This window comes from Acromyrmex echinatior, chromosome 14, assembly GCF_024713525.1.
Source record: "Acromyrmex echinatior isolate Ae372 chromosome 14, ASM2471352v2, whole genome shotgun sequence".
Lineage (NCBI taxonomy): Eukaryota > Metazoa > Arthropoda > Insecta > Hymenoptera > Formicidae > Acromyrmex > Acromyrmex echinatior.
The window spans coordinates 2,884,366-2,904,001 of record NC_141865.1 but is presented as its reverse complement, the minus strand read 5'-3'; the positions used below and the strand labels follow the sequence as shown (position 1 = coordinate 2,904,001).

Below are 19,636 nucleotides of genomic sequence, written 5' to 3'. Positions count from 1 at the left end.
CTTTTTTTCTGCATAATAAAAAATATATAAAATACATAAAATATTGCAACACTTTTTTTCGATCGAGAGATTGGTTTATATTTATGGATCCATGGCATGTATAAGGCCTGTTCTACAATCAGTCGTATGTCGATGTCGGCTGTTACTAATCGTTTGTATGTTGTATGTCGCACATGAATACGACTTGCTATTCTACAATTGAGTCGTTGATCGAAGTTGGAAGGTTGGAACAAATGTAAAGAATGGATATTGAAACGTTGTATACATATTCAAATTTATTATTAATTTGGACGCAAATTATATGATTGTAGAATAATGCAATTCCACTTGTTTGACGACTACTATGCATTGATTTAATTAGTTTTGTAATATTGAAAAGGATCAAAACGATGATCGAACGTATATTATTCAAGTTATTAAACTTGAATAAATTTATATACACAAATTCACCCAGCGTCAGTTCTTATAGGCATTTCTTAAGTTTGATATAAAAGAATTAAATTACAAAATATTTTTATATTAAATAATAATAATAATATATTATATTAAATTTAACAAATAAAAATTACCTGACATATTTATATCATAACAGTTTCTCAAATTTGTGGATATTTTTTGCCACAGATTTCTTTTTTTGCTAACATTTTTAAAATCCACATTGTATTTATCATACAAGCAATGATTTTCGCGAACAAAATCAATAATTATTTCATCTACATTCAGTAATACCATATAATATAATATAAATATATTCATATATCCGTATAAAAATATCTGTTTATTCATACACAAATGTGTGCGAAGATTATGTTTCATCTAATCGTAATCGGAAAAGATGAGAATTGACCATCTTCTATTCCGACCACGACAGTCGACTTGTGACAAGTTCATTCGACAGCCGACAATCCAATGCGCATGCGTACGTTGCCTGACTCCGATATATGACTGATTGTAGAACGGGCCTAAAAATCAATCTCTATGAGACTGCATTCTGAAACCCATTGAAAAGAAAGTGAATAACTTTTTTTTCCAATTTTTTTTTAAAAAGAAAGTGTTACAATCTTTTAGTCCCTGACTATATCTGCATAATACATTAAAAGGGAGGGTTCTAATAGCGCACACCGTTATATATATAATTGGCCAAATTTAAAATAAAATATTTTTATTGTTAAATAGTAAAAAATTACTAGGCATCAGCCGATGTGAGTGAAGGTGTACTATCGTACTGTGCGCTAACCTTCCCCATTTAAATGATCCGTTATCCCATATAGGAGGATTCGTGCGGATAGTTACAGATATATAGTTATCAATGATCGTCAAGGAACGGGGAACAAAGATACATGAGCAATAAAAATGCTTTTGACTATAATATATTCACTGTACGAGAAGTCGATTAGTTGAATAAGATTCGAATTTTTTAAATTGTCCAGCAAACGTGTGATTATAGCTTAGGTTATCGTGTTAGGTTACCACCCCACAGATCTTAGGTTTAAATCCCACCGACGCGTTTTCAAAAAAATATATATATGCGTATAAATAAACGGCATATCTTAAACGTGATGAGAATATAATGTAAATGTGAGTATATTTTTTATTTTTTATTTTTCATATTTACATTATATAATATTTGCATCATGATATCTGCAATGGGATAAAGTTGGTAAATGAAATTCCTATTAAAAACTATACTTCATACAAAAATTTTGCGGAATTATATCGATTCAAAATGCTTATTGAAAACTTATAGAATTTCTTTCTATAGTTTTCTATTCTGATGCAAAAATAATTGAAGATTATTAATAATCGGTATAACCTCATCCGCAAAATTTTGGTGTGAAGTATAGTTTTTAATAGGGATTTCATTTGCCGTTTAACAACTTTATCCCATTGCAGATACTATGATGTAAATATTATATAATGTAAATATGAAAAATAAAAAATAAAAAATTGTTATACTCACATTTACATTCTCATTACTTTCCTGCTGCATGTGTTTTCAATGAAGGCTATTCTGATATTTTAAGAATAGTGCTGTTGCTAAAAATCAATATTAGCCAGCAATGTAAAATATTCGTCGATAACTACGACGAATGAGTCACGAAAGTGACGAAAGTGAGTCACAAGGCAGTAGCGACGCCAATTAAGCAGTACGAAAAAGGCTCTTACAGCTTACAAACTTCAGCAAATTCAATAAAACGAGTTCATGAGGAAACGGAAAGCTTGCTATATGAACTTGGAATAGCAAATTGGCGATGAGTTTCCAAAAATCATTTGTCCTTTTACTTTTCGATACCGAAAACTCTAAATGCGTTTTTCGAAACCATTTTTTTGAAATTGACAGGAAAGATTACACTATTCATCAATACTCAACAATAACACTATTCATTGGGCCGTTTCCAATTTGGCTTATATAATGTTTTTTTAGTATTTGAAATATAGAATCACGTAGAAAAGAAATTATGTGTCGAATCATTTAAAGTTATGGTGAATCGTTATTTCAGTGAAAATCGAAAAATCTGTAAATTCTCATATAAACCATAAATTAAATGAACAATTTTGATCTTTTATTATTCTTCTTATCGTGATTTTAAGAGAAAGATATTATTTTTTGCTAAAAATTAAGATAAAAATGAAGATGAAAATAATTTAATAAAACATCTGTTTTACTTATCCATTATTTAGTACAAAATTTATATAAAAAATACTTTACATTCAATAAAAAATAACATTTTTCTCTTAAGATCACAATAAGAAGGATAAAAAAAGACCAGAATTGATGTTCATTCAATTTATGGCTTATATAAAGATTTACAGATTTTTCGATTTTTATCGAAAAATAACGATAATTTTGAATGATTTCCTCAGCAGCTTTTCTTTTTTACGTAAATCTTTTCTACGTAATTCTATATTCCAAATATTAAAAAAAAAGCCATATGAGCCAAATTGGAGGCAGCCCAATGAATAGTGTTACTGTTCAGGAACTATTTGACCAATCAATTTCATATTGGATTTTTTAGTTAAATAATTATCAATCAATCCTATATAACTAAAAACATTTGTATAAAAATTAGTTAGTCTAAAAATTAGGGTCAGGATATTCGACAGCTTTTTCTAAAAAGTATTCTCAAAATTGAAGGTAAGTTAATGCTTATATTATTTGTTAATGCTTATATTACATAGACGCTTTTTTAATAATATTGCATGAATATTATACAGTTAAATTGCGATTTATGACTTGTTTGTTGCTATGGAAACTTTGTCATATGACAACATGCAGGTTATGTGGAATACATTGAGAGTTGAGAATATGAAATAAGTTCTCTATTAGCAACTTATTTGTAATTAGGTCAGTTAAATTATATATGTATTCCACACATTATTAGCTTATTTGCGATTATAAGTTATAATAAGTTATATTCCATATTATTTGCTAGCTTATGTCCAGTAATATGCTGTTATATTTTCTGTATTATAGTACAATAAAAATATAAACTATTTTTAACTATTTTTCTTGATTGGTTTATATAAATGAATAAATTTGGACTTCATTTATTGTTATTTGTTACTATTACTTAAATTTCATATTACATCCCATTTTTTTAGACTTCTTTTCATATTTTTTACTTTTTTGTTAATATTGACATTGAAGTTAAATTTTGGCGACTTTCATTTATTGGATGTTATAATTAACTCCTAACTATTCCTCAAGAGTTCTGTGTAAATTTAAAGTCTTCATATGCATTATATCGGAGCAATGTTGTAATTTAGAAAACGCTCCATTCCAAATTTCCTACGTTCAAAATTTGTATTTCAAAATTTTTTATTAAATACAAAATACAAAACATTTCCAAATTTTTTATTTTAAATACAAAGTATTTTTTAATCAAGAGACACGGTAGTGACCGCGCTGCACGAAATTACCCCGTGTCTTTTACGCGAGTCAGCGAATTAAGGGAATCCTAAAGTAAAGCTCGAACTTTGACGAAATCATCAGAAGTCGTGCCGCGCACCGCACATTGGCATGTCTTTTTATACTATTACAGCAATATCTCACGCAACCTATGATACACACAGTCACACGTACGTCAATTTTCGTATAAGAAATTCGCGATAAAAGACGACTTAAAATTCCCTCGGTCCATTTTTTACTGAAAGACGTCTTTAAGGCGTTTTTAAGACGTCTTAGGTTTTGTTCGCGTCGCACGCTCCAACATGCCCAACACGCTCCATACGTTCGCGGAACCAATATGGCGACCAGATGTTCGCGTCACGTTAGAGCATATTCCATGAATCAATTAAGAGCACGTTCCATTTGCCTCAGAAGGTGGTACGATTGCATGTTACGTACACATAATGGTTGAAAACTTACTGTATCGAAAAAAGTATTTCAGATTCATTTTGTATAAAAACGTATTTAATAAATTTTTGATATAAATATAAAAGTATAATATAACAATATAATATAATATTAATAAAATAAAATAAAATAAAATAAAAAATAAAATAAATAACATAAACTATAGAAATCAAAGCCTTAAACGGTCTAGCTGGATCTTAAATGCTTGATTCTTGTGCGAATATACTATGTATGTAGTTCTTAGAAACGCACGTCGAAATGATTTTTCGGTCTTGAAACGCTAACTCCACTAAACTACCGCAGTAATACCATGAGTTAAATTTAATGACAATTTAATAAATTTTTGATGCTTATTCGCATCTTCGAAACGATCTTAATAATGTTGAATGATATATTAAAATCTGTAAATAATTAATTCTTAAAATAAATAAATAAATAAAATAAAATAAAAAGAATAATTAAATAAAATAAATAAAATTAGAAAAATTAAAAAAAAATAATATTAATACAATAAAATATAATATAATATAATATAAAAATATAATATAACTTTTATATTTATTAAAAACGCATTTATTTTATATAAAAACGCTTTTCAAATAATCGAAGTAACATAAAATGCTCGAAACAAAATAAGACACGTGTCCAATCCGTTCAAGTAGTCTCACGGATTAGATTAGGTGACAGACTTGTCCTAAATCCGTTCGTGTCACATTGGAGCACATGAATGCAACTGCTCCAACCGCCTTACCTGTGATCCAAGTGCTCTCTGGGAATAACCTCTAATGAATAAGTTGTTTTAAACTTACTTTTGTGGGTGAGATGAATGGGTTAGATCTGCACCCTTCTCCGGGAAATTAGCAGAAGAGGACGTCTCTCTGTCAGATGTTCGCGCTGGAGGAGCTGTCCTCAGAAATCACTTCACTAACTGATATGCACTCCCGAACCAGAATTGGTAATTTGAATTACTCGCGACTTATCAGTTTTCTGATCGGATCTGTTTTGATCGCTGTGCATTTCGCGCACTTTAATTTGTATTATGAGTTTCTTTGTTTTTGATGGGAATAATCAGATGGGGCAAAATATGGAAATTAATTGTTCCTAAATGTCATATGGACCGATTCTATTGTTAGCTTGAAAATATTCCATCGCCGATCTCACTTGCGGTTTTATATCCGATCAATCTATTAGATATTATCCTTTGACTACCATTATTAATCTTTCTACGTTTGACGTAACAAAATCTTCTATTATAACAAGATTGAAATTCCTTTCCAATTAATTCCCACAAGTGTTTAGTTTTCGGCTTGATGGAATAATATTTTCGTGAAAGAAAAAAATCGTGGAGTCCTCCGGAAACTTGACAATAAGTAAGCAGTAAGGAAATTAAATGTTGACTTACTGCTTACGTCTTATTGCCTATCAAGTTTTTTGTGTTCCATAGCCCTAAACACTTAAGAACGCCTAGCCAGAAAAGACTTTATATAAAAGTGTTACGTCCGGAGGACTTCACGATTTTTTTCTTTCACGAAAATATTACCATCAAGCTGGATTAATTACTGCTTGCAATTAGTATATTCTTCCAGATCTAAAAACGTTAATTGGATGATCTAAAAGAATATACCAATAGCAGCAAGCACTCACTCAATTGTTGAGTCCGCTGAACGCAACCATTATGGCCGGATTCTACTGCGATTGATCAATTCACTTACTGCTTACGTTTACTGCTTAAGTTTTTTTGTCCTTATTGTGTTTGCAGGATTAATCCGGACATACAATAAATATTTTAAGTCTTAAGTCGTAAGAAATTGCCCAGTTACAGTCGAATGCGAGGAAAATAATTGATTGTATCCATTTCTTATGATTTAAGGTTCAAAAATTTATTGTAAATCCGGACTTACATGTTTTTAATCCATAGAACTTATAGTAATGGAACCGGAATAACGTATTCAAGCAGTAAGTGGAAAGTGTGAGCAACATCTGAGAGGCAGAAGATGTATTTCTGTCAGTAACTTTTCTTCTTTCTGCGCATGTACTAAAAGAAGATAGAAGAGGATAGGAAGATATTTCTATCCTTTAGATGTGCACACAGCTCGACGTCCGTATTTCCCTTCCATCACTATAAGTTCTATGTTTTAATCACAAAATCAGAATAGTAATATCGACTGAGGCAATGTTGCTTAAACAGAAATTCACTAGCATTTAGCTTGTAATTTTACAGATGGAGCGATATTCTCCATATTTTTGTTAACGCAGGAAAAATCTTGCGTAAGTATATGAGGCACGAACGGGATCGAACTCGGATCCACGGATTACTAGCGGATCGAACCCTTGACGCTTGTGAGTGTTCATATTTATTTTAGCAATAAAACTAGATTGATTAATTTTATTTTTCTGAAATTTTAGCGAAATTTGCTAAAATTTCATTGAAAAGTGTTTCAAAACGAAGAACAATTTCAGCAAAATTTTTTCACTAGAGTTGATTCTGAGTTATGATATGTCAGAATAAAAAAAAAGTATAAAAATACATATAGTTTTTTTAAATATTTAACAGCAAATTTCTTGAAACGAAAAGAATAATAATTAGAATAATTTAAATCGAATTTAATGGCCAAAACTATGAAATTATCCTTATTCTTCTGTTCGAAATTATATAGAAACCTTGAAAAATTCTGAAAATTATATAGAAATTTGGAAAATTATATAAAGAATTTTAAAAAAGTTTTTTTAGAGCAGGGAAGTATTTTATAAATTTGGAAGCATACAAAAATTCTAATTAAACGCGTTAAATAAATGTATACAGAAAATACGAAAATCGAAATTTTCATATTTCCTAAAAAATAAGATAACCGGATCTTACATGTCTTTAGTACTCAATATGACCTATTCATTGTTTGTGAATAAATAAGCAATGAATTTAACAGCACTAATGAGTCATGTAGACTGTCATGTAGATTTGATGCATCAGTTTATTGCTCAGTTTGTTGATTCTGTTATTATCAGTAAAGCAAAATGCAGAATGTCATATTTGCAATATAATATTTCGTAAGTAATTGTTTTCTATAATTACTACGAGAGATGATTAACTATTAATTTCCGTAGTTTATATTATTAGTTTTGTATTTATACTTTATAATTTAATATTGTATTTAGTTTATTTTTGTCAATGATTTTTTACAACTAAAGAGAAGAAACTTTTTCTAAGAACTAATATGACAACTTAGGCATATTGAATATATACACATCGATTATAATGTTTTTTGCTATATTTATTATTCGAGGTCATGAATTTTAATTTATCTGATAACGTCGTGGAAATAAGTAGATAAGTAAATATAAGTAGATATAAGTCAACGGTTTGGAAAATATATAATTCTTTGTGTAATGTCAAGAAACATATAATCTTGTAAAAATAATATCATATACAGATCATTTTATTTTCCATTTCGCAACATTTTTTTTACGAAAAAGAGGAAAGCATAGATTGGAGCCATATTGAATACATATATATCTAATATAGCCCAAATCTACGTTTTTCTCTTTTCAAATCCTACCTTTTATTAAAACTTTTATTGCATCTGTATATGTAAATATATTTGAAAATGTCTTATATTTTTTGTTCAGAAATGTTTCCTCTTTTAAATCTATTCATCAATTTTTTATTTTGCGCTCAGCAAAAGATTAGAAAAAAATCGCGGAGCTTAAGTAGGTCATATACAGTCTAATTATCTTATATAGTCTAATTATTTTATACTTTTATAAAAAACAGAAATTACATCAACGCTTACAGAAATCGAATTTAATATTAGTCAGTTTAATAGTAGAAATTATTCATTTTTAATATTAAAAGCACAGTTGTTCAATATTATTAATATTCAAAATAACTAATTACTATCTTCTAGTATTAAATTTCTAAATTCTTTAGGAAAGCAGATGATTTACAAATAAATCTGCAATCTGATAAAAAACATGGATATTTAATTCCTAGAAACATATCTGAAAGATCGTAAATAATATTGAAAAGACCATTATGTAATTTGTTTTATGAATAAATTACGTTTAACTCTTTTTACGTACTTTGTAATATATGTCATTGTCAAAGTTTCACAGTATTTTAGTTTAAAAAAATTTTTGCATAACATATGGTGATTTGAACAGAAGGAGACAAGAACAGAGATATAGAAAAAAGAATTGATTTACCTAACGTCAGCGTAAATAGCGCGAAAAAAGGAAGAGCTGTCACTGAAGAGATCATGTCGAATTAATCACAAATCAAAACAAGCTAAGTTCACTAAACCTGCAAAAGAGTACATGCGGACGTGTGCAATACACTCGTACTGAGACATTCGTAACATGTGTGCGTAGATAAAGTCAGACATCCCCTCTTTTGTAAAGCGACTTTAGAGCTCATAATTCGTTAACAATTATTGTCACATGTTGTATTGTTAAAACACTTGCTGAATCAACGAAGTGCATATTCAATGAAACTATAAAGTTATGTAAGCTACGACTTACGATTTGCGGTTAAATATTATATTGTTAAATATTATGTTGCAAACACTGCGCACTTCTTACCGCGCCGACTTCCATAGCCGGCCTCTTTTTTTACTTTTTTCAGTTATAACGAAGTCGTTTTTATTATTGCATCATAATTGAAATTACGTTTACCTTCTTTATCTTCTATATATTTTTCTAATTGCTTTAGATTGTTGTTATATATTGCGTAAGAAGAGTTATGTAATAATATGCGCACGCGAATATCACGTTAGAATATCTGATGGAAGTAAGAATTATTCAGAGTTGCGAAGAGATAATATCCTTGAAAAAATCTTTGATTATTTAAATCCTTAGATCATAATAGATATTTAATAATTCTATGTCTCTTGAAAATATTATAATCTACATATGTTAAAGCTTTTTTAACATTGATTAAATATTATTAAATTAATTTATAAATATATTACAATTCACACATAATTTCGTATTATATAACAACATTTATAATATTTTTTACAATATTTACAACATTTATAATATTTTTTATAATATTTACAGCTGTTTGAAAAATTAATATTAAATTTTAAAATGATATTGAAATGATATTAAACTTTTAACGATATTAAATATTAAATCTCATTCAAAAACTTTTAAATTCGATACTGTTATTCTTAATTAATTCCTCAATTATTTGATTCTTTATGCAATTGTCAATTTAATAATATTTAGACGATCACATATAAAACATTTGTCGCTGTGTATTTTCTTTCTAATTACTAAAATAAAACAAGAGCGCGATCACGTACGTAATACGTGAGCACGATTTTTAAATAAATTCTTGCAACATGAGGAAAATGTTATCTTTGTAAATTTTGCTTTCTTAGATTCATCGCGTAAAACACATGCTGGAAAAACATCACGAAAAAATCATGAAATCTTCAGAATATTTACTTCTTGAAATAATTAACTAATACATTAATTAATTTGATATAACATTACACAGATTATGGCACACATTTTTAACTATAAATCTATAATTGCATAAAAATATATGACGTATAAAAATATGTCATAATGTCAAAATGTGTCATATATTTTTATATACTATATTATATTAGATAATTATTTACAATAAGATTTCCCGAATTTTAATGTTTTTTTCTTGCAATCTCGATATAAATTTTTGTGCGGCTTTAATGTAATAATCAACTGGAGGAGATCGAAAACATCCCTATTTTTTTAGTTATTTATTTCCAGGTAAAAACGAAGATGAGGGGAATCTCCCCCATCTTCATTTTTACTTATGTTGTCATTGTTGTTAAGATCATAAAGAAGTTTTAACCGTTTGTTAGTTACTCGTTAAAAAGATATTTAAAAAATTAGTTAAATAAATGTATATAGGTATATAGCTATAGTTTTAAACGAAATTAATAATTTTTTTAAAAACACAAATTCTGTTTCAAAAATTTTTTTTTAAAGCAAAGAATTTTTTTTTTAAAGCGATTCTAAAGTAAAGAGCCCGAACAGCGAACTCTAGCGAAGTCACGACTTTTTCGAACGCATCGACATTTCTTTAGGTGCGTTTCAATACCTATTTACTGCTAATACTGAAACTATAATAATATACGAACGTGCGCTATAAATTTTCAGCATTGGCAGTGAATATCGGAAACGCGTTTATGTACTGCTACACCAATGTTTCACGCAACATATGATACGCAGTCGCATGTTCGTGTCAATTTTCGTATAACAAATTCGTCTCGATAAAGTGTCTAAGTCTAATTTTAAGAACTTGACGTTATTTATTCGTGCAAACTACGTGTCTGTGGATTACTATTTCGCAAGTATAAATTGCAAAACTTTCGTACCAAGTAAATGTTGTCACGGCTTGACAGATTGAGACGCCGTGTTACATTAAGAAACGGTAAAAAATATATCAATTTCGAAATTCTTGATCGTTTTCGGCGTAAACTCTACTTCACAGACACATATTAATGCATATATTTTAATCTTGAAAAAGGATTTTCAAATCTGTGAAAGAGGAAAAAAGTAATTGTTATACAAAAATTACTATTTATTCGGTAATATACGATTTTAAGATCCCCTTAAAGCAGCAAATTTGTGATTTATAATAACGATTTTTCTTTCAAAGCGAGATCCACCCCACCTCTTCCTTGCCTAGATGCATTTGACTTTCCCTTAAGCAGGTGAAGAAAGGTAAAGTAAATTTTATAATTCGAAATTTGTAATGCACTTTTGCACTTATATTAAATCAATGGGTTTAATATGCACCAGTATACCTTAGTCCATGTAATCGAATAAAATACTATTTAGTATTTACTTCATTTTTTTGAAATTCTTTTTAATTTGAATTTTTTTTAATCCTACTTTAATAATGCGCAAAAGACTTCGAAACATAGCGCATTCATTTTTTTATATGAAATATATTATATACGTGACTTCTCTCTTTCTTTAATGGAGCACAAACATTTTAGATCGGCCATTTTGGATTCGCTATTATCGATTTTTCCATTTAATAAATGGATTCATAATCAACGTATTAGCTCTTAAAGAGCAAGTTTGAATTCATTTTAATAAAAAAATTCATTAACTACATATAAAACTAGATGTCAATGGCGTCATTTTAGATTTCCTATTTTCATAATTCATCATTTTTAATAATAGATTCATGAGCGCTACCTTAAATACCAATTATCATGAGAAACTTCTACAATACATCCGATTCATGATAAGTTCTAACAACAAATTCTAGTACAAAATCTGATACAAAATTCGACATACAAAAGGGAGACACGATATAATAAAAAATTTTAAATAAGAATAAATAAAGGACTCCAAGAATAATAAATAATAAATAATACTATTAAAAGCGATAGTCAGCATGGGAGACGGTGCGCAAATCAACAAAGTCGATTTTAAATAAATTAATATGTCATAAAAAAATTTATTTTATCCATCCATATTTCTATATAAAATTATTTTTATTAATTCGTACCCAAGTATTAACACACAGCGTTTACAAAGTGTTAAAAAAGCGCTAAAAAACTTATATAATTGCTTTTTTAGCGCTTGGAATCGCTGCTGTGTTACTTGCATATGGGCTCCAAATAACTTTTTGTGGTTTACTAAGGTTTCGCAGAGGGACCAAAAATTGGAGTTTTCTTAACGTCCTCCTGTCTCAAAATTGTAATAGAACAATTTGGAAATCGGATTCGTATATAGCGTCCAAAAAACTACTAGAAGTGATTTTCATTCTAGTATTTCTTTTCTAGTATTTTTTTCTAATGGAGAGTCGCCAATACGGCAGGGAGACATAAGTCTCCTAAAGCGATACTTCCTTGTTTCTCAGAAATTAACTATTGCACTTTATTACTAATAAAAACATGATCTGTTTAGTTAATTAAAAAAATGTAAACGCATAATTCGTATATTTGTGGCTTGTTTCTGTATGAAATCAGCTAAAAATGAACTCTATGAATATGAAAATAAAATTCTTATAATTTTTTTTGTAAATTGCATAATTCAAACAATAATGATTATATTATTAATAATATTAGTCATTTTAAATGCTTGTAATTTCCTAAATCAGTTTTATATATATTGTTTTCTTTCTTAGTTTTTTCATAATACGGTTTTAAATATAATATCGGAGTGCAACGTAAACCGACATACCTGTCGGTAAAACAAATCATGAGCTACTTGATCTTTGTAATGTTGCTTTATAATGTAAAATAATTTTATTGGAGTTGAAGGTAACGGTACATATATGGAAAAGCCCTTGAAAAACTATTGCGTCACATATTTGCATCTTGCAGAACAGCATAAAGTAAATACATATATAATTCAACAAAAATGTTTTATAGTGAAAATATTTTGGAAAATTCTATATACTGTGATGACAATTTTATCGCCACACCAATAATATAAAAAATGCGTTGAATTTTGAAGAAAGTCACGTATACAGTTTCCCGACACATGGACCGTTTACGCACATTGTTATTACATATAACATTGCCTGTACACGCAACATTTTGACGAAATGATAGAGGCATTTAAATGCCTCTGCCTTTTTATGACAGTTCACGTTAAATTCCTCTCAATGTTAAAACACATCAAAATATATAACTTATATGTTGTAATTATTATCTTTCGCGAATTTATCTTTAACGCGAATTTATTTGAAATATAACATAAAAGTAATGATAAATAGCAATGACCGAAACAATATTTATTAAGAAAGTTCTCGAACAGAGCACGGAATGTGCAAACGTGAGCAGGAAAGCTGCTGTGATGATTCGACTATAAGACTTCGAAGAGACATACGTGTAGACTATTAAGAAAAATTTATTATAATCGCGAGTATCAAGCTTTCTATATCGCCACTACGAACATTCCTTTGCGAAAATCCTATGAACTCCGGACACGTCCCAAATTATGAAAATACATTCACTTATTTTATTCAGAAAATTTCTGTAAAAGAAAAAGAATAGGAATATGTAAAAATAAAACATTACTGTCCACTACGTCAGTTTTGGAGTCTTTGCTCATTTTCGTTTATCGTACGAAAAAATTATTGCAATAATAATTATTGCAAAATAATTAACAAACAGTATTATAAAAATTGCTTATATTATCTGATAGAAGACACTTTTTAATTTGTATTTGTGTATTTAAAGTTTTATTTTTATCTTTTGTTTAAGAAATATTTAAAAATAAAGTGATATGTCGGTATCGGCAACAATATTCCCTATTTTTTTCAAATAGTGTTATTTATGTATATTAAATTACATTTATTTCTTTATGCGCTTTAATACATATCTGGAGACACGACATGCTGTGTCTCAGCGCTAAGAAGAACAGCAACATCGTAGCGCGAAAAATCATTCCAACCAAAATTTCGTAGCTTCTATTAAAAAAAGTTCTATATAGAATGAAGTGAATTTGAATAAAAGACAGAATTGGCAAAAATAAAAAATGGTTGAAATATACTTTAAATTATTTAAAATATGCTTAATCGATTTTTTAACATGTTTTATGTTTTAAACATTATGTTTTTTATAATACTATATAAAGCATTAAAAACATATATTTTAAAAACACAATGTTCTTTATCTTTCGCCAACTCTGATGAAAAAAGGAAATAAGAGGATAGAGAAAATCAAAACTCTTACATTTACCTAATGTCAAGTGAGTAGTCATCAATGTGAGTAGTGTGAAAAGAGGAAGAGCTGTTGCCGAGGGGATCATGCCGAATTAATCGCGAACCAGAGGGTCGTGTATCCTTAAATAAACCTGCAAGAGGAACCGTGAAACACATACGGACGTGTACAACCGTGTACTGAGAAAGATAGGTCCGTGACACGTGCGCGTAGATAAAGTCAGGCATCCCCTCTCTATGGTAAATCCGATTCGCCTGTAGAGCTTGTAAATTTGTTGATTATCGCACATTACATCGTTAAATCAATCATGATCAATCGCGTAATGAAATCTTAAATAATTCGGTTTCTTTGTTTCTTCTTCTATTTTCTGATTATATTATTAATTTTTTATCGTTATTACACTGAGAGAAAAATGTTTAATATTTGTGACTGTAATTATATGGTAAAATAATCGTCAATAGAAACTCTATTGTTATGATTATTACTGTTATAATGTCAATAAAAACTATATATGTATCTTTCAAACATGAAAAAATTATACTTTAAATTATAATAATTTTAAATATTAGTAAAATACCAAGATGTAATAATAAATAAAATAAACATTTTTATTCAATAAATGCAATCACAATTATAATGAATATATCTATTTTCCTAAATTTATTTACTATGTACGTGGTGATAATAATTAAAAAATATGTTAACAAAAAAGCTAAAGAATTTCAGAGAGAAGAATTTCAAGCATCGTGTGTGGCTATTATTAATAGCACAATTAACTGTACTTGCATAGTTAAAACAATTACAAATATATAGTAGTAAAAAATGACTATAAATTCAATCATGGTAATTGCAATCTTTTTTTCTCTCTTAATGTACATATTACAGATAATGTACATATTACAGATATTATGAGATAAGAGTTATGTACTAATATATGCGTGCAAATATTGCAAATATTATGCCAGAGCGAAAGTAAGAATTTGTATAAATCATGATATTTTTAAATAAATCCTTAATTTTCGTTAGATATAAATTCCAGATAAATATACAATTTATTAGTAGTTAAATATTTATTCGTTTGTTGAAAATTCAGAAAGTGGGACATCTGTGGGTTCGATTTCTGGATGAAATAATTCTTTTTTAGAATAAAATTATTTACAGATTTAGCTTATCAGCATCACATTATTAACATCTTTTAAGATGTTTAAAGATACAAATGTGCAATTATGCACATGCAAAATATTTTCATGTTGCGTTTTTATCAACATGAAAAAAAAGAAGAGCATGATCACGTATGTGACGTGAGCATGATTGACGTGAGCACTTAAATTCCTGCAACGTAAAGAAAATTAAGCAACGTGATAACATTGTGATGCCAAGGGCATAGAAATGTAAAACGGGCCGCGTGATCGCGTGACGCCTGAACGTCATTGTGTACAATGTCGCTATCAATTTCTGGGCTCTACCATTAGCTTTATCCGGAGTTTTAACATCGACATTTCTCGATTAAAATTAATTATTTAGGAACTAAAACTGCAACCAAAAATCCAACACTTTTATTATATAATGTTATTGCAATCAATCTTTCGATTGCAATCAATCTGAATAAAATTAGTGCAGCTAATACCGAGATTTCGAGATCAAGTGCGTAAATGTATCATTTTATATCACATTATCGATTTTCAGATTTTTTTCAGTCACACGGACGGAGCATGGAAGCATATATCAAATAAAGCATTTTATCCGTCAAGATACTTTCACAATGTACTTTCATATACAATTATATTACATTAAAATTAGCAATATAAGTAAACGTGTATAAAAATTCTTTATTCTATAACAAATTCTCTGATTTACAAACACAAAAATTTAGTGCTTTAAAAATAAATTTTCTGTTCTAAAACACAAATTCATTACTTCGAGCAAAATAAATTCTGTACTCAATAATATTTGTATTTTAGGCCAGTATTCATAGTTGATTTTTATTTCAAGATTGTCTTAGGTAATGTCTTAAGACGCTAATGCGATTCTCTAATTGGTTCGTGATATCTCAAGACTAAACTTAAGACGATCTTGAATATAAGAACTGAATATAAGTCTTAGAGACAATTTGTTTTGAAGCAGTGAATTTGTATTTTAGAACAGAGAATTTATTTTTAAAGCACTGATTTTTTGTTTGTAAATCAGAGAATTTATTGTAGAACAAAGAATCTGTTTTTAAAGCACCGATTTTGTATTTGTACAGCAGAGATTTGTGTAATTAAAGGAGAGAATTATTTTTAGGAACTAATTAATATTAAACATGTGACCGCAATGCAGTATTTTGTGGCTGTGACAATTTCCTAATCTCAATAGTCGTTAACGCTTAAAGAGATCCTAAAGCCGTCTATATTACTGACTAAATCATCTAATTTTTATATAACAATATTTTTTTCTCTTTCACAGATTTGAAAATTCTTTTCCAGGATTTTAAAGTATACGCATTAATACGTGTTTGTGAAGTGGAGTTTATGCTGAAAACGACTAAAAATTTCAAAATTGATATATTTTTTTACCATTTCTTAGTGTAACATGGCGTCTCAAGCTTGAAGCATTTTTTAATTGGTCAATTTGTATAATTCTTTCTTCTTTTGGTCCATCAAATGCTTCAAAGCATTTGTAGCAAAACTTTGACCATAGCCTTTGTCAATTCTCGCTTATATTTGACTTTTCTCTTCAAAGGGAAAAGAAGTTGGTGACTTTAGTTCATCTTGAAAAAATATTCTTAAGGTCAGGTTTAAATTACTTACAATTTTTTTAAATGAAATCTCTCATTTCTTACTACATTGTAGTTGACTTTAAGACCTTTTCAACACACTATAACAATATTATTTTTTGTAAGTATTTTCCAAGTTATTAAGACTTTACAGCCTCTGGTATATATTTGTGTTATCCAAGGTGTATGACTGATGGCTAAAACCTTTTGAAATGTTCAGAATCATGACCTTGACATTATATATCTACTCCCAGTGAGAAATGACAATAGGATCGATGTCAAATCGATGTCGAATTTGATGATCCGATCGATTTGATGTCGATTCTATTGTCACTTCTCACTGGATTGTTCTTATTATTTTTATTTTTATACAAAAATGACTTAACTTTGACATACGATGGCAAGGTAATGATTATGAACAATATTCAAAAAGTTTCAGCTATCAATCGGACACCTTGGATAATGTAAATGTTGACGGTCCAGTAAACTTCTAGAATCATGATTTGAAAAATATTTAATAAAAAATAACATTGTTATAGTGTTTTGGAAATTAAAAATAAGCTGTAAGAATATGCAATAAAAAATAGGCTCTATTAAAAAAATTTTTAATAATCTTGACCTAATCTTAAGGACATCTTCTCAAGGTCAACTTCTTTCCCCCTTAAAGCCATAAAACTTTTGTTTAAAATATTATTGTTTTAAAACAATCTACATGACAAGGCGTAAAGGCGTGACTAGAGAGTCTCACAAAGTGCATCACGTGACCCGATCTCTTCTGGATTGGATCTGATAATCAAGCTCCGTAGAATGATGGTATGCCGTTTAGGTTAGATGACTGCAAAAGCAGTACGCCTATCACCTTGTGCTGCTTTTCTTCTCAATTTTACAATTGATAAAGTGATACATATTATTAATCTTTAAAATATATACCTTCCTCTATTGTACATATATATATATATAAAATAAAACTACGAATTTTTATATTTCAGATATCTGAACAGGATTTGTGCACATTATAAAATGCCTGCCAGGTGCAGTGCTCCAAGATGCACAAACTCTAATAAAGAAGATATTGCTACACAACATTATGTATATCTCACATTCTTCTGATACGTTAATGATTGATTATTACCTTCGTCATTATTAGGTTATTAAGTATTGACCAATTAAATTATGAATACTTTAGTGAATTTACTCACTTTTGTAATTTTTAAAATCCACAATCGACCGCCAGGACACATGATAGTGTTTTGGAATTAATAATTCCTCATCCATATTTTCAATGATCCAAACCGTGTAAATAACCATGATAAAATCAGTGAAAACAGCTTGCATGACGTGGGCGCAGACATTGGAAATAAAATTCATTTATTTCCATTGCGCAATTGCGCAACGCCGTTATGACTGGGAATAATCCTCTTGCGACTGCGTCTGCGCCCTTACATCGTGTTACATCTTGTCGTTTAGATGAGCCTTTAAATTTACAGATTTTGAGAAAATCGATTGGATAAATTAAAATCGTCCGCCCTGTATATGTATAATTTTATTATATATTACACGTTAGTTTATTATATTATCTTATATTAATTTTTAACGCATTGAAAATGTTAATAAACTTAATAATTGAAATTGTTCATTTGACTTACTTTTTTTATTATTTACCATGCTTCGATTCCGTATCATTTTGACAGCTGTTATAACAGCTTATTTATTACACGCATCCATAGATAGTGGATCACATAATGAAAATTTTTATTCTGAAAAAAAAGTGTAACACAGTGTCCAGAACTGTATATGATATATGTATAATATAATATATATGTACTTATACATGTTTGATTATATATGTGTAAAATTTTTTTTACCTTGAGAATATTCAAATATCCTAAATACTCGTAGGTTCGATTTTTTCTTTACTGCCCTAACAGCAAAACCTGCGGAGACAGATTTTGAACAGGGCCTGCTATCAATTAATTTTTATTGCAGAAAGACAATAAATTGTATGTATTATATCATATATTATAATACATTGCTTGTATTATCTGATTGTCAGCAAATTGTTGTCAGAAATATGATAGTCTGTTAGACATACTATGCCAGCAGATTAGTAGCAGAAACCGAACAAAGTCCTGCATAATCTGATGACAGATTGAAAACAGATTGAGACTATTGAGAATACAACCTGATTTAAACAAACTGCTCGATTTCTACCACCAATTTGCTGCCATAGCTTGTCAGCAAGTTTTATCGACAAATCCATAGCCAAATGCGGACACAGATGGCTATAATGGTTCTGTAGTTAAAAATTTGATCGAGTTTTTGTTGCCAATTTGGTCTTAATATTTTGCTATCAAGGTGATTAACTTGTGATTAAACTTGAGCTTCACTTTATAACATTATCAAAGATGAAGCCCAATGGATAAAACCTCAAGTTAAGGTCTAATTATAATAAGTTAAACAGCAAATAAAAAAACCAATTAAGCCATAAAAAAATAAATAGAAATCTATTCTTTCAATATTCGAAATTAAAATAAAGATTCGATCATGAAATTTCATAATATATCATATAAGACTTGAATCTTGTACAATTCTGAAAATTACACTGATTGAATTTTTACTTTTTTTTACTGATTATTATCACGTAAGCAAATCTACGTTGGCCACGGCTTCCAAATTCGTCGTGAATGGATCATCTATTGTCTTCCGATGAATTGCCAGGGCGACAGATGTTCGTTTGTCAGCGCAGCGTCATTTCGCCTGTGCGAATTTCCGCTTGAAGTGGAGCTGACGCGAGCGAATAGCCACAGCGCTGAAACACGATCTAACCGTTAGTCCCACGGAATCCGA

General features: G+C 29.0%; 2 protein-coding genes across 13 annotated transcripts in view; one reads left to right on the top strand and one right to left on the bottom strand.

Moving 5' to 3' along the window:
• The window catches only part of LOC105148131 (prostatic acid phosphatase), a 28,017-nt gene extending 9,860 nt beyond the window's left edge, over window positions 1-18,157 (bottom strand). Inside the window, exon 1 of one of the 10 annotated variants that reach the window (XM_011059646.2) lies at window positions 17,989-18,157. In XM_011059646.2, the coding sequence (XP_011057948.2) occupies window positions 17,989-18,157 (169 nt within the window). Of the gene's footprint in view, window positions 1-5,166; window positions 5,361-8,557; window positions 8,728-14,046; window positions 14,243-17,988 lie in introns of those variants that run through there. The other 9 variants (XM_087413319.1, XM_087413315.1, XM_087413316.1 and 6 more) reach the window with 9 other exon arrangements.
• LOC105148118 (putative ATP-dependent RNA helicase DDX23) overlaps window positions 1-18,422 on the top strand; it is a 37,291-nt gene extending 18,869 nt beyond the window's left edge. Inside the window, exons 10-11 of one of the 3 annotated variants that reach the window (XR_015547369.1) lie at window positions 6,579-6,697; window positions 17,779-18,422. The gene's annotated coding sequence lies outside the window, so the exon portion shown is untranslated. Of the gene's footprint in view, window positions 1-6,578; window positions 8,326-17,778 lie in introns of those variants that run through there. The other 2 variants (XM_011059626.2, XM_087413309.1) reach the window with 2 other exon arrangements.
• The last annotated feature ends 1,214 nt before the right edge of the window (window positions 18,423-19,636 follow it).